Source organism: Xenopus laevis, chromosome 3L, assembly GCF_017654675.1.
Source record: "Xenopus laevis strain J_2021 chromosome 3L, Xenopus_laevis_v10.1, whole genome shotgun sequence".
Classification (NCBI taxonomy): domain Eukaryota; kingdom Metazoa; phylum Chordata; class Amphibia; order Anura; family Pipidae; genus Xenopus; species Xenopus laevis.
The window spans coordinates 58,336,858-58,351,403 of NC_054375.1; the positions used below are offsets into that span (position 1 = coordinate 58,336,858).

General features: G+C 34.3%; 1 protein-coding gene across 4 annotated transcripts in view; it reads left to right on the forward strand.

Annotated features, from left to right (window-relative positions):
* Positions 1 to 14,546, forward strand: part of LOC108711038 (dynein heavy chain 3, axonemal) — a 555,753-nt gene that overhangs the window by 138,844 nt on the left and 402,363 nt on the right. For all 4 annotated transcript variants that reach the window (XM_018252361.2, XM_041586281.1, XM_041586280.1 and 1 more), the window contains exons 11-13: positions 3,010 to 3,213; positions 10,933 to 11,067; positions 12,504 to 12,622. In XM_018252361.2, the coding sequence (XP_018107850.1) occupies positions 3,010 to 3,213; positions 10,933 to 11,067; positions 12,504 to 12,622 (458 nt within the window). The remainder of the gene's footprint in view (positions 1 to 3,009; positions 3,214 to 10,932; positions 11,068 to 12,503; positions 12,623 to 14,546) is intronic.

Below are 14,546 nucleotides of genomic sequence, written 5' to 3' on the forward strand. Positions count from 1 at the left end.
CACAGCAGGACCCCTATACTAACCCCTTGCTCAAGGCAATCATTGAGTATATAGCCTCCTTGAACCATTGCTCTCCTTGCACTGTACTTGTTACCTGGTATAAGGTGCAGGGTGCAGTTTGCGCTTCACAGTGGTTGATGAAAGGTACTGTATTGTGGTCTACGGGTAGCAGTTAAGTTCTAAACCTTGTGCCAGTCCCCTAGAAAATTAGAACTTCTGTCATTAAATATACAATTTGCGTGTTTAGTGTTAATATGGTTTGCCATTTACAGCATTCAAACTGCATGTAAATTATTTTAAGTAAAACTTGTAAATGCCATTATATATACTGTAAGAGTTGTGCATGGAATGACCATGATTACATGTGTTATTCACCAGTGTTGAACTGGTAAACATTTAACTCCAAGGAGAATGTATAGTGTTGCAGCAAGCATGGCTGTATTTGTGTACCAGCTCAGGAAAAGCCAGATGAATGGGTCCCTGGAGTGAATGGAGGAGAGCAGGATGGGCCCCCCATTCCATACTCCATTGAGTGTTTGCAGCTGCTCGGCCATTGGTTGCTGCCTGATTGGGCTGCAGATGAGTTGCAGTATAAAGAGGTATGAGATTACACCTCAGTGCCCCCTTGGTACCTCCTTGTGCTGGAGGAGGGTGAGTGGCCCCTGGAGACCTCTTTCTGCTGGAGGAGGGTGAGTAGCCCGTGGATTGTGTTAAACCACTGAGCTGAGATGTTGGAGAAAGCTCCAAGTGACTGGTGAGAGTAACAGAGAACCCCTCACAAGAGAGTGTCTAACAGAGGATTCTGGGATTTGTGATGTCCAAGGTTGTAAGTGCTGGAAATATTGTGTTTCTGTGAACACCAAAGTGGGTGTTAGAGCAGGACTGCTATTCTTATGTGTTTTACAAAAGCTGTGATTTTGTAAAAAAAAAAACAAAAAAAAAACCCAGACAAGCTGCATTGAACTTTTAAAGCTGGCATTGGCCTCCATTTTGTGGTTAACCTGTGGCTATGGTCTCAACTAACTTGAATGTCACAAAACATTATCAAATCATGGCAGGGAGGTATATCATTAGCGATCAAATTAATTCATCAGTGACTGCAGATGAGTGAATCAACCATGTTTTAATTCCCAAGCCAAATTATATCAGTAAATATGCATTTTCCAGTACAAATCATTTATGAATCAGCCATGAATCACCTTAAAAGAATTCATGAGGCAGTTTATGGTAGTCAGATTGCCACAGATCATAACAAATAAATATTCATATGATTTAATTTGCTCATTTCTATCAGCGCTAAATTGGGATACAGAATCAAATCATCAAATGCCATTTAGTATTTCAAATGCACCCATATTAATATTATACTTTTCAGCTTGCCTTCAAGGAATCTCTCTTGATAGGACTGTCAATTAATTCTACCACAAGTGTAACATTTCTTTATACAGCCACAAATCCCTCAAGTTTCCCTGCTGAATTTTGATTAGGACAGGGGAATACTATAATTTTTTCGGAATCTCTCTGTAGTAACTGAGATGTTCTAGGGTTTTTTTTCTTTAAAATATTGCTATACTTGGAGATGCTCAGTGAGGCTTCTAGTGAAAAAAAAATCGGAGTGAAGTGCAGTTAGATATGTTTCTATTATAGGCAACGTTGGAGCTCTAACTTAATGAATACTTATTGTTGCCATACATTTTTCCCCAAGAACACTTTAATCACAAAATTCCAAGAATTGCCAACATTGATTTTAATTATAAGCAGAAAAAATCATCAGAAAAAAAACAAGGATGACATTTATGGATAACAGTTCTACCCCTATGCCATTATAAACATTTATCAATAAACTATAGAAGGATTGCTTAACTACTGTCTGAGAAAAATTCAATATAACCCAGGTATTAGATTAAATTAGATCAATCTGAATCAATTCAGATACCAGCAAACCTGGTGTCAACAAGTGTCAACAGATAGAATTCTATATTATTAACAAACTAGTCAGAGGCACCAATGGTTTAATAAATGCAGACTACTTTGAAGGGAATGACATTAACTTAAAGAAACGTGTGTTTCAAAGAATGCTTATTAAAGGCTTCTTAACATTGGCATCCTTTTACATGCAGAATATTTTTTTCTTATAGCTCAAGGAAGAAGGTCACAGGGAGTTATTCCAGTAAGCAAAATATCAATGATACCATTAAAACGGCATCATGTACAAATTTTAAATGCTTTGACGATGCATTGTGAAATACCAAAATGCGAAAATACCAACAAAAAAAATTGGTTTGATTAACAGAAAACTTGGGGCGTTTCTCTTCGCCAGAAAATTAGCGAAGCGGCGCCGGTGTTTCGTTTTTGATGCCGGCGTTCGTTTTTTTTTTCACGGCGGTATCGCAAATTTATTTGCCAGCGTCGAATCGCGGGAATTCGCCGCGAATTTGTGCCTGGTGAATAAATTCGCCTATCACTATATATGATTAGTTCATACACAATACAGCTGATATCATAGCTATTGAAGTTTAAAATGTAGCTTCCTCCCCTTTCAGGAACATTTTAAAAGCGCCCCTGCAAATTTTCCTCAAAATGTAATAATTGGTTAAACTATGGTGACAATGTATTATTCACACAACCATATATTGTAGATTAGGTTTTATTTTGATGTGTTTTGCAATTAAGATGAATAAAATGTTTATTGTATGGTGTTCTGGAGAAAATAATTTATTTGCCAGTAGTTTATGAGTTTATTTGTATTTATAAGTTGAAAGTACAAAAAGTACAATAATGTTGCTCCTGAGCTTTCCAATATGTGTCCTAGTAAATAAAGTAGATAAAAGCAACATTTATCTAGCTTGGATACTGTCATTATACTGTTTAGACATTATAAAGTAGTGTAAATAGTTGTTTAAGAAGGAGTTAAGTAATTCCATGGGAAAGGACAGTATTTCCATTGAAAGCTTTGGACTATACCAAGAGGGCTTCCCTTCAATGCATTGTTCTTTATTTTTTCCCTAGGGCTTAAGAAGGAGGAGGATGGATCATTTGTTTTGTAGTTTAGCTACGCTAATGTCCAATCTTCTAAGAAATATTGTTGAAGCTTCACTTAATGACCTGGTCAAAATGATTGAAACATACAGAAAAGGAAATCGGTATGAAGGAAATCAACCTTCTGATGAGCTATGGTACCCAGTGAAACCTCATCTTATTATGATCTTCATGGTATGTTCCTTACTAGAAAATATTTATGGTACCATCTAATGACTGATACGGTACGTTTTCTTTGCAAATTTCTTAATGCAGGTGATCAGTTTAAAAGGAATATAGTATATGGTCAAAATCAGAAACATATCTTCAGTAACCAGCTCTGTACTACTTACTGTACCTAGTGATTCAAAATTATAAATGGATTCTGTTTTTATGAATGCATAATTTTCTAGATCAACAACATAATGTGGGTCTAGTCTAAGTAAAATTGGTACAAATTGCTTAGCAAAATATTATTTTTTATGCAGAGCAGTGTATACATGAGCAGTGTTTAACAGCGTTAGCTCAGCCCATACAGTTAAAAGAACATTCTTGTCCTGAACATAGCAAAAAGAAGCTGCCCTTCCTAAAAACTACCAAATGAACCTCCGCCCATTTTTAATATATATATATGACATATATATAGTAGATGGCAAAGTGAAAGCAGATAACTAGAATAACATCCCTCCATGGACCATTAGCCAGCTTCTTAAGCTTGGGGGCATATTTATCAAGGGTCGAGTTTCGAATTGAAAAAACTTCTAAATTCGATTTCAAAAAGACCGACCGAAGTGAAATCGAAGGTTTTTTTGGGTCAAAGAGGTTCGTATTCGGGCGAATTCTAATTGTACGATTGAAGGAATAGCGTATTCGATCGAATTCTATTCGAAGTTTTTCCACCAATTGACTCTATATAGGTTCTAGGAGGTCCCCCATAGGCTAAAACAGCACTTCAGCAGGTTTTATATGTCGAAATTTTAAACAGACAGTACATGATAAATTTTGATATTCGAATTTCAAAGTTTTTTTCAAATTCGAATCGAAGTTGGACTATTCCCTGGTCGATACATATAAAAAATAGCTTGAAATTCGAAGTTTTTAACTTCAAAAACTCACTTCGACCCTTGATAAATCTGCCCCTTGGGTTTGAAACTGAGGCATTGCACTCCCATCCCTGGCACGCATTTTTCTTCCAAGCTGTGACAATAAAACATTATGCTCAAATTAAAAATCACCGACCATTATTCCACAAATGGTTGGCCTCTTGCTTGTTCTATGGATCACTGCAGAAAGAAGGCCAAACCTCCGGTAAGTTTTCCTTAACCCATTTACAACTTTCCTTCAGGCCTCAGCTTAAGCAATAACCTTTTCTTCTCTATCTTACTTTTCCTAGCACAGTCAAGCATTCTTTCATAACCATTAATTGATTTTTATTGAAAGTGTTATTTAATGAAAACAATGTGTAGCAGGCACTATGGCTTCTAAGGAAGTGGCTGTTTAGTGCCACAAAATGTGTTAGATCTTTTCTCCCTCTGCCCGGGAAGGCAACTATTTTTAAAGAATTAAATAAAGTCTGATGTCCATATTATAAGGACTTGGCCACCACTCTCTGTCTATTTGGGTCCAAGGTGTATTTCATGCTGCCAAATTTTTTAAATTGGAGGTATTCTTTCTTACACAGAATCACCTTTCCCTCATGCTGTTACCCAGAGTAGATCTCACTTTTACTTATCATTCTGCAAAGGTGTAGATTGCAAAAACTCATGTACATGTTTATCAATAAAAGTATATGCAGAAAGCAGCACCTAGCTGGCATTAACCATAAGCACATCTATTGGAAATGCAGGCGCCTATTGCAAGGTAGTTTGCCAATATTACACAAAAGGAAGTCATGTATGGGAATGGCCATGACTGTATGATGCCTTTATTGGTTAATATGCACTTTTAATAAATAAATGGACATAAATGTTGTGCCATTATTTGTGTATAGTTCACAAGTACAGATTCTTCCAAAATCTGAGATTATTGGAAAACATCATAAAAACCCATGAAAATAGTCAATATTTGGACTTTGCACCTGCACCACTGCAGATAACCATACCAACCATTCAACATATAGAAAATAAATCCATAGGTCTAGTTAGTTTCTATGGGTAACTGCACTTAGTAAAGCAATACCAGAGGGACTTTGGTACTTAAATAAATAATTTCTATGTAAGGTTTTAGTTTTCCCTTAAAAAGATTTTTTTTTTTATCAAACTGCAAGTAATAGGCTGCAAGATTGCTTAAACTGGCAGATAAATTGTAATCTGTGCATTTATTTCTTTAAAAGCACAGCATGATTGCTGTAGGTCTGACATATCAAAAGCTCTTTGTTTTGAGATTACAATAATATCACTTAGACATACTCATTACAATAAAAAACGTGTAATGTTGAAAATAGCAAATAGTTGTTTTCATACAGAGCATAAATATACATGTTGACAGTGTCATGCATCACTACGTTCTGTCATTTTTATCAAAACCTGGCAGTAAATCTGAATTAGAAATCAAATCTATTTGCAAAGTGGTAAATACAGATGGTTTTGAAGCATCCTACTGAAACAGGATAAATCTGGGAGAGAAAAAAAATCACTGTGCCAGCTGACTCAACTGACTGTTTGATACTTTATTATAATTTCTCTTAGTCCTCAGCCAATTCTGTATCAGTATAGTCTGAATTAAACCATGTTTATTGATCTCCCTTGGGAGTGAGTAATGCATGTAGATTATAATGACAAAACTGCATACTGCTCATAAACATTCCCTTACCATCAGGCTCAATTAAGCCATTAAGAGCCATTCTGGAACCTCATTTATTCATTTATGGCACCTTGCTGCAAAACAGCATGGCCCTTGGAAGATGTCTGCTTACCTAATGTGAACTTTTTTGTACTTGGTTTCACATTGGTTAAATATGTAGTTAAACTGTATGGCAATCTGCCCAATCAAGAGACAGCATGTCTTGCTAAAAAACATGACTCTTTCAAGGGACACTATCGTCCGAAAACCTAAAAACTTAGATCATTTAGATCATTAGTTTAGCATTAAATACGTATTTATGTTGCATTTGAAATTTGAAGTCACAAATAACCACAAAAATATATCCTTATAAATAGTTTAGTGAAGTTTGTGCTTAGTGATGCTTTTTGACTTGTTAAATATGTGAATTAAAAAAATAGAATAGACCCCTATACTGAAATATAAAAATACTAGGGGTAGATTTATCAAGGGTCGAATTTCTAAGTACAAAAAACTTTGAAATTCAACCATCGAATTGAAAAACGTTTTTTCCACAGAATTTGGCAATCCTAAAATTGTTTGATCAAATGATTAAATCGTTCGAATCGAACGATTTTAGAGTACGATCGAAGGATTTTTATTCGATGTGTAAAAAGTCTGTAGAAGGTCCCCATAGGCCAACATAGCAATTTGGCAGGTTTAATTTGGCAAAGTATTGAAGTCAAAGTTTTTTTAAAGAGACAGTACTTCTATTATTGAATGGTCAAATATTCTAACAATTTTTACTTCGAATGAAAGTAAATTCGAAGTTGTAATATACTATTTGGTGGTCGAAGTATCCAAAAAATTACTTCGAAATTCGTACTTTTTGTGCTTCGAAAATTCACTCGAACCTTTGTAAATCTGCCCCTAGAAGTCAACTCGGAATTCAATCAATATGGTCTTGGAGCTTCTTATATTCTTAGAACTAGATGTACATTATTCCTTATATAATGCATATATACCCCATGAAAATTGTGTCAATATTTGTACTTAGTGGGTAAAATTGTACCAGTGCAGTTACCCATACCAGCCATTCAACATAATGTAAATGAAACCAAAAATGACTGGTTTCTATGGGTAACTGCACTTGTGTTACTAAATCAATGCCAGGTAAATCACAGTAAAATAATCTAATAAATGGTGTTTAGTGAAGCTGGGTCTAAGTGAGGCTTGTGCCTCATGACTTTTTTTAATATATGTATTAAAAAAGATAATACACCCCTATACTGAAATATATAATGACTAGAAGTCAACTTTAAATTCTATTAATATGGTCTTGGAAATACTTCATGTAAGCAGAGGTACATTATTCCTTATAACATCCATATTAATATTAATAGTTCCACTCATACCTTACTTATAACTAAATGGGATTCTGAACCAGGGGAGTTTCAGGCATTGGTGCCTGAAACTCCCCTGGTTCAGAATCCCATGGACTTCATAATACGCTAAAGGGTACCTTAATTTTCTGAATTAAGGTACCCTTTAGCGTCTCAGATGTCACTGAAATTATTATTTTTCTTAAACTGCTTGATAATGCTTGTTTTGGGGTTAATAATGTTTGGTTGGGACAGCAGTGTATATATATATATATATATATATATATATATATATATATATATATATATATATATATATATATATATACATATTTACCAATGAATACTGGACCCATGTACTGAAGTGAAATGGACTACAAGGAAGGACTGAGACTCATGGAATTACTATAATGGACATTGAATGAAAGTCTTAAAGGAGAAGGAAAGGTTAAAAAGCTTTATCAGAAATGTCTATATAAATACACCAGTAAACCCTCAAAGTAATGCTGCTCTGAGTCCTCTGTCAAAAGAAACACTGCATTTCCTTCCTTCTATTGTGTACACATGGGCTTCTGTATTAGAGTTCCTGATTTCAGCATAAAGCTCTAGGGCTGGGCTTGAGCATGCTCAGTTTGCTCCTCTCCCCCTCCCACCTCCTCTCTCTGCTGTAATCTGAGCCCAGAGCTATGACTGAGCAGGTAAAGTCGGGCAGAAAGTGATGTCACACCAAGTGAATATGTCAGTTGTTATCCTAAACAAACGAGAGAGTTTCTAGAGCCGTTTACTCAGGTATGGTAAAGCATTCGACAGAATAACTAGTGTTATATCTTGCACTATTGTGGCTAATCTAGTAACAATAAACTGCTTTGGTACCTTTCCTTCTCCTTTAATTACTACACTTGATAATGTATTGTGTGATCACCCAATGATATACGGTTACTGGTTTCCCATCCCACTTTTTCCCTACCCCTTATCTCTCTTTCCCTAAATTGGGAACACTGTTTAAGCACTCACAATTTTTGGTGTATATAGGCTTGATAAAGGACACAGTGGGGCCCGGAACGTTGCCTGTTTGACATGTCTATTTTGAGCCAATAAATCACTTTTTGAGCAAATTACCAATTTCCAGTGTGCTGCAGCAACTACGTTGCTTGGATATTAATATTAATAGAGCATTGTGAGGCTATAAATCAATTCTTTGATTTAGATTTGTATTCCAGATGTCCTGACATTATGTGCACGATTTTTCCTTCAATGGTACACTCCATCTACTAACCATTAGAGAATATTTTGTTTTCTGTATGTTGAACAGGCATCATTCCTTTGCATTTAATAGATATTCTTCCCTGGATGATATATTGATTATTTTCCCCTGCCATATGACTTGCAATACTATAATAGAGATTAATTGTATGTTTATAGAACAAAGGCAAATCCGATTTTTCAAATAAAGTTCTAGAGAAATTAAAACACTTATTTGATCTCTTGTGTCTTGTTACTCAGTAAGCATGATCAGCTATTTTAGGACTTACTTTCTATGTGGCTCTTTTGTACAGATGACCATAATCTTTCTGTTTAGAATAGTCCTGCAAAGTAATTAACAACAACAATGGATTTCAAGGAGCCAGTTTGCTAAAAAAAAATTATGAAAGAAATCATTGAAATGTACTATTTAAACCAAATTTTCCTGTAAGAAAAAACAGTTCACAAATATAGAAAAAAATAACCACGATAATGTAGAGGTAAATGTAGAGTTAACCTTTTTTATCAACACCCAACAAATATATATAAAAACTCTGAACATCCATAAAAACATGGGACTAACTGGAAATATTGGAAATCAAAGTAGGCACCTACAAATCTACATTTTACTTATAAATAATTCCATGTCAACTCAAAAACTATCCTAATTTACTACACATATTACTAGAAGCTTACTAGAACTGCTTTGCACACCTCCTTGTTTCAAGTGAAGGTTTTTAAGGTTTTGAAATCATTATTTATTTTGGGCAGAATGGTCATTTATAATTTATTCTTATAAGTATTTTGGTTTTCACCCTGAATTAGTCCTTTTCTGTAAAAAAAAAAAAAATGCAAATATTTCAAGCTACCAGTTTTATTACATAATATACGAATATTTTTTCAATTAATACATTGCTAAATTTCATATCTGTGTTTTTGTGCAAAGCAACACTTTTTCACATTGTACACATTTTATATGAATTATTTCTATTACATTTTACCATTATTTTTTTCATATTTTCTCATTTTCTTTGAATTTTCATTAGATTTGTGATAAACTCCTTTTTTCCCTTGTTAAACTTCATTAAAAGTTTTAGACACTGTAAAACTACATCTAAATAAAGTAGGTGGGGTAAAACTCAAGATTGTTGAAATGTATCAAAGGTCGAATTTCGAATATATGTGAGTTTTTAAAAACTCCCATGAATTCGAAATTCGACCAATTGAAATTTATTAAAAAAATTAAACTCTGATGAATGGAATCAACTTGAATCAAATTTGATTCATTTTTTAAAAGCTGGATTAAATTTTTTCTCTGAAAAAAACTTGAATGTCAGAAAGGCTGCAAACAGCTCAAAATTGATCCCTGCACCTATCCCACTGACTTAAACAGCAATTCAGCAGGTTTTAGGTGGTGAATAGTCGAATTTGAGTTCTTAAAGGGTCAGAGTATGATAAATCTTTAAAATCAAATTAGAATTTTTAAAAAAAACTTGAATCCAATTTGAATAACTCCCTAGTCGAATTTGACAGTTTTAACCATAAAAAAAACTCGACCCTTGATAATTCTGCCCCGTAGTGTATGGTTTTAAAATGACTAAGGGAGATGCACATCCTTTATGAAAAGAGTGGCAAAAGGACTTCAGAATTATCGCTATCACATTTTTGGAAACAAAGCCTTCTATTAGTTTTGTTTACTGAACATGTACCACAGTTTTTAACTGTTAAATTATATTTTGGTTTATAATTTATCAATTCATTATAGATGTGTACCTGTTAGATAAGCGATTTGTCAAAATGTACTAATTGTGCTAGTCTTGCTTAATTACTCCAGTAATGATTAATTGGACCTGCATAGATTTTTTGAGTAGAACAAATTAGCAAGCTTTTGTTTTAAAAGCTTTATTCTTTAGATGATTCTGAGACTTCCTTTCCATTGCAGGTCCAAATTAATGTATTATTGAATAGTGGTGATAGCTTTCCCAGACCTTAATGAGGAGTTTTTCCAAAGTATTACAATGATCAGTCACAAAACTTACATGAACTTATAGCCTAATGACGTAACACTATATATTAAGTTGTACATTCTAGTATTTTTTTGTAGAGTATTTTTTACCCTTTTTTCCAGCATTAACTTGAGGACGCTGCCAAAGCAATATAACTAGATATTTAATTCATTTTTCAAAGAACTGCAAAAGCATACAGGTCTCTCCACTTAAAAAAAGCTAGCCATTCTCCAGCACTGTTAATATTCACACTGCAACAAAAGCTGAAAGAAAAGCAATTAAATAAGTGAAAAGCTGTTGCCTCCTTGGCTCATCTAGCAAAGGAAGCACAGCATATACTGTAAAATTGGTTGTCATTGACATATTAAGGATTTCTAAGCAGGTTGAATTGATTGTTTGTTATCTGAATCCACAGCCAGTCAAACATTATCTACTTTGTCTAAATCATGTGAAATTATGACATAACTTGGTTAAAAAGACATTTGTAAAAATAAAGACATGCTTCACATGTTTCTCTTTCACAGAAACCATTCTTAAACGAATCAGATGTTAGCTTTAATCCATCTGTTGAAGAGATTGTCTGTGGCTTGGACAATGTTGTGGAAAGTTTGGTTATCGGTACTCAACAGATACCCAGGATTGAGAATTTTCTTTTCCAGGTAATTAGCTATAAATCCATTCCATTCATCTTTTGCAATCAATTAGCCTGAATGAAAAGACAGGGTTATGGAATTCTTGTTACTTTAGTAACTATATTATTAGATATAGGAAGCAGATGGGAAAAGGACAGGCACAAAAAAGATGACGACTTTATACATATTAGGAAAGCAATGAGATTTAAGTAAACCCGTAAAACATAATGGGGGTCATTATTAAAGTTTGCACAGCGCATATTTATTTGCATATGGTTGTATTGCCCATGCTTTTTCCTGAATGCTAATACATTGCACTGCTCTCCTCGTCTTTCCATTTTTTGCAAATTTGCATTGTGAATATATTTTCGCAAATGGCTCGCAAATGAGACGGGTGTTTGCATGAGTGCGCCCAATGTGTGAGGTAGTTATGCGCGAAAATAGAGTTGACAGTAACTTAAATTCGCAATTTGCAAATTTTGCGAATATTTTCTCTGCCACCAAAGTTGTGGCATAATGCAAACGCAGAGTGTACACATAAATATTTGCAATTTGATTTTCTGTTTTGATTGAATTTATATTCCACTTAATTTCCACTTCAGTTTATTTTTACTTATGTAGTCAACTGTGGAACAAGGTAAAATAAGATTTAAGTCGTCAGGGCAAAGCATCATTGGATACCACAAAGAACAGTTAATCCAATGGTGATATTGGTTTATGTGGAACACATTATAACATTATTAATGAATGGAATCCACTATTATGGGATTTGGGTGAATCCTGAATCAGAGACCTAATTTGCAGACACTTTTGCATTACACATTTGTCTATCTCGCTATCGCTTAGCGTGGTTTGAAACTGTAATGCTTTTGTATATCTAATTTATTTTTGCATTGACAGACTTCAACTGCTTTTAGGTGCAGACTTTTCATTTTAGTCAAGACTTATTCGTCTTGGATTAATAAAGGAGTGATTTGCATGTCTCCGCCCATGATGCCTTATGGGAGAATCAAAACTCTCATTTTGGTATCTAGGCAGTGCTGTGTATGTAGCATCAGACAAGTAAATACCTTCTGATTTCAGAAGGCTTCACTTTGCATATAGGTTACTATGAAAGTTTGGTGTATGTTGCTTATTTAGTTTGGGTCCTTCTATACCATGACCCAACACACCCTTCTCAATGAAAGTGTGTACCTATGCTTACCTAGGCTCACTTTTCAAGAGGACTATCCAATGAATGATGTTGGCTAAAGGTATTGTACCCCCAGACCCATAGCTTAGGTGAAGGGAATCATGTATTATGCCCAATTCTGTATCTTTGTCTGCAACTTTGCAACAAAACACTACATTTGGTTATACTTTAAGATCTATGATTTCAAGTAAATAATTTATAATTGAATAGTTTATTAGCGCCTACCCATTTCAGATTTCAATGTAAACAATCAAGATACTTGTTTCTGCAGGCAATAGATAATCTGAAAATAAAATACATCAGCTCAGTACAAATCCATGAAGAGATTGTCCTGTCTGCCAAGGCTAGAATAAAGATTGTGATTGAAAAAAACCTATATGGTCCAAACAGGTTAGTACCGTTTTTAAGTTTTCATTTCAGAGCAAAACAAATGCTGCTTGACACTTTAAATGCTGGCCACGAAGAGCGCTGCTTGTCATCACTATTTCCATAGGTTACAATATAACATGTGACATACATTCTTCTATTTGTGGCAACTAAAATGTTAATGATGTTACCAGAACGTGATGTTATTGTTATAATAATACTTAATTTTGCAACCAAAATGATCCGTTCAAACAATAAATCTTAAAGAATTTTGAACGAGAAGCATTAGCATTTCCTCTGCTTTCTGTAGTTTTCAGATTTTTGTGTGAACAGATAATTTGATAAAGTTGGGTGAGCTGAAAAGAAACTAAAATAGAGGAAAGGAAATGTTCATATCAGTTTTTATTATTAGTTTACTTGTGACAAATAAATGAAAAATGGTAAAATGATAGCCAGAAAAAAATATCCAATAAAATATATTTAAAGAAAACAATCACATTATGTGGAATAAGAATGCCTCATCAGGCAGCAGATTTTGACAAAAGGCCAACACTATTCGAAAGGTGTAATACCCGCTTCATATTGGTGAAAATGATTAACTATAGACCAGCCGGTGTTTTACAATATTTTATCTCTCTATTTTACCTGGTATGTGGAATATGTTTCAAAGACTCTAATAAAAAAAAAAGTTTAATTGTCTGTATGGAGAGCAAGTTTATAAATATTGACTTGCTTGGATGTTTTGACTGTGGTATGCAGCAGCTTGAGTCTGACGACTCATACCGTACAACATTTTGTTGGTTTCTACTGTCATCATTGTGGTCAGATATGTTATTGGATTTAAAATGAAAATTGTAGCTTAAAAGATGTGCAAAGAATGGCTGGCATAACAGACCTGGAAGCTTTTCACAACACCTGGGATCAGAAGAAGGACAACCTTACTTTTTGAAAACCAGAAAGCCAAGTATATATTGTTTATTCATCATTTATAGAGTTGTATGGCCTTAAATGGTTTATTTAATTTTTTAAGCAAACCTAATCAACAAATATGGGGAAAATGTACAGTATATATAAGGAAGGAGTATATACAGTATTTAGATCTGATATCCCTTGGAACATACTATTTAATCTATTAGTACAATTTATTCTTTAGGCAAGCCCCTGTAGGTTTCTCAACTGATCAGCAGGTGTATGATTCGAAGGAGCCTTTACAAGTGGCTCAGCAGGGCATCACCACCATGCATTCACCAGAGAAGGCTCATCTGTTTAATCCTTATGTTTTAGTCAACCTTTCTTATTATGCAGACAGGGCTCCTGACGCTCAGCTGGATTTTGACTCTCCGAATAAATTGAGGGGTCTCTTTGATCTTGACTGTGTAGTGCATCTGTTTCATCTTTCATCCTAATTCATGATCTCCCTACCCTCTACTAATGTTCATTTTGTGGGGAATCTATCAATATTACTTTGTTCTGCTCTTTGGCAGTTCCTTTCTGGGCAGTAAACTTTTGGAGCACACATACTGCAGTGGTAATTAAGCAGGAAAATATGTTTAAAAAATGTAGCTGCGAATGTATTGATAATCTATATTACTGATGCCAATGGTTTCATAACACTCTACTGTATATCAGTTGTGCCTTGAAAATTTCCAATTTGTATCTGCTATAACTACATTATGGGGTGTATTTATCTATTTATTAACACTAAAGACAAACATCACCATGTTTTGCTCATAGCAACCAATCAGATCTTTGCTTTTGTTTTCTAACTTGTTGCTATGGGCAGCATCACTGGTGATGTTTGTCTTGAATATTACTAAATATGCCCCTATGTGTGCGTTCAGATACGTTATTTTGAAAAGTAATTTTAAGGCAATATTATACCTAATTTGCTTATAACAAGATTTTCTACAGAGGCTGACCAATCTAGTGTGATTAGAGATATAAAAAT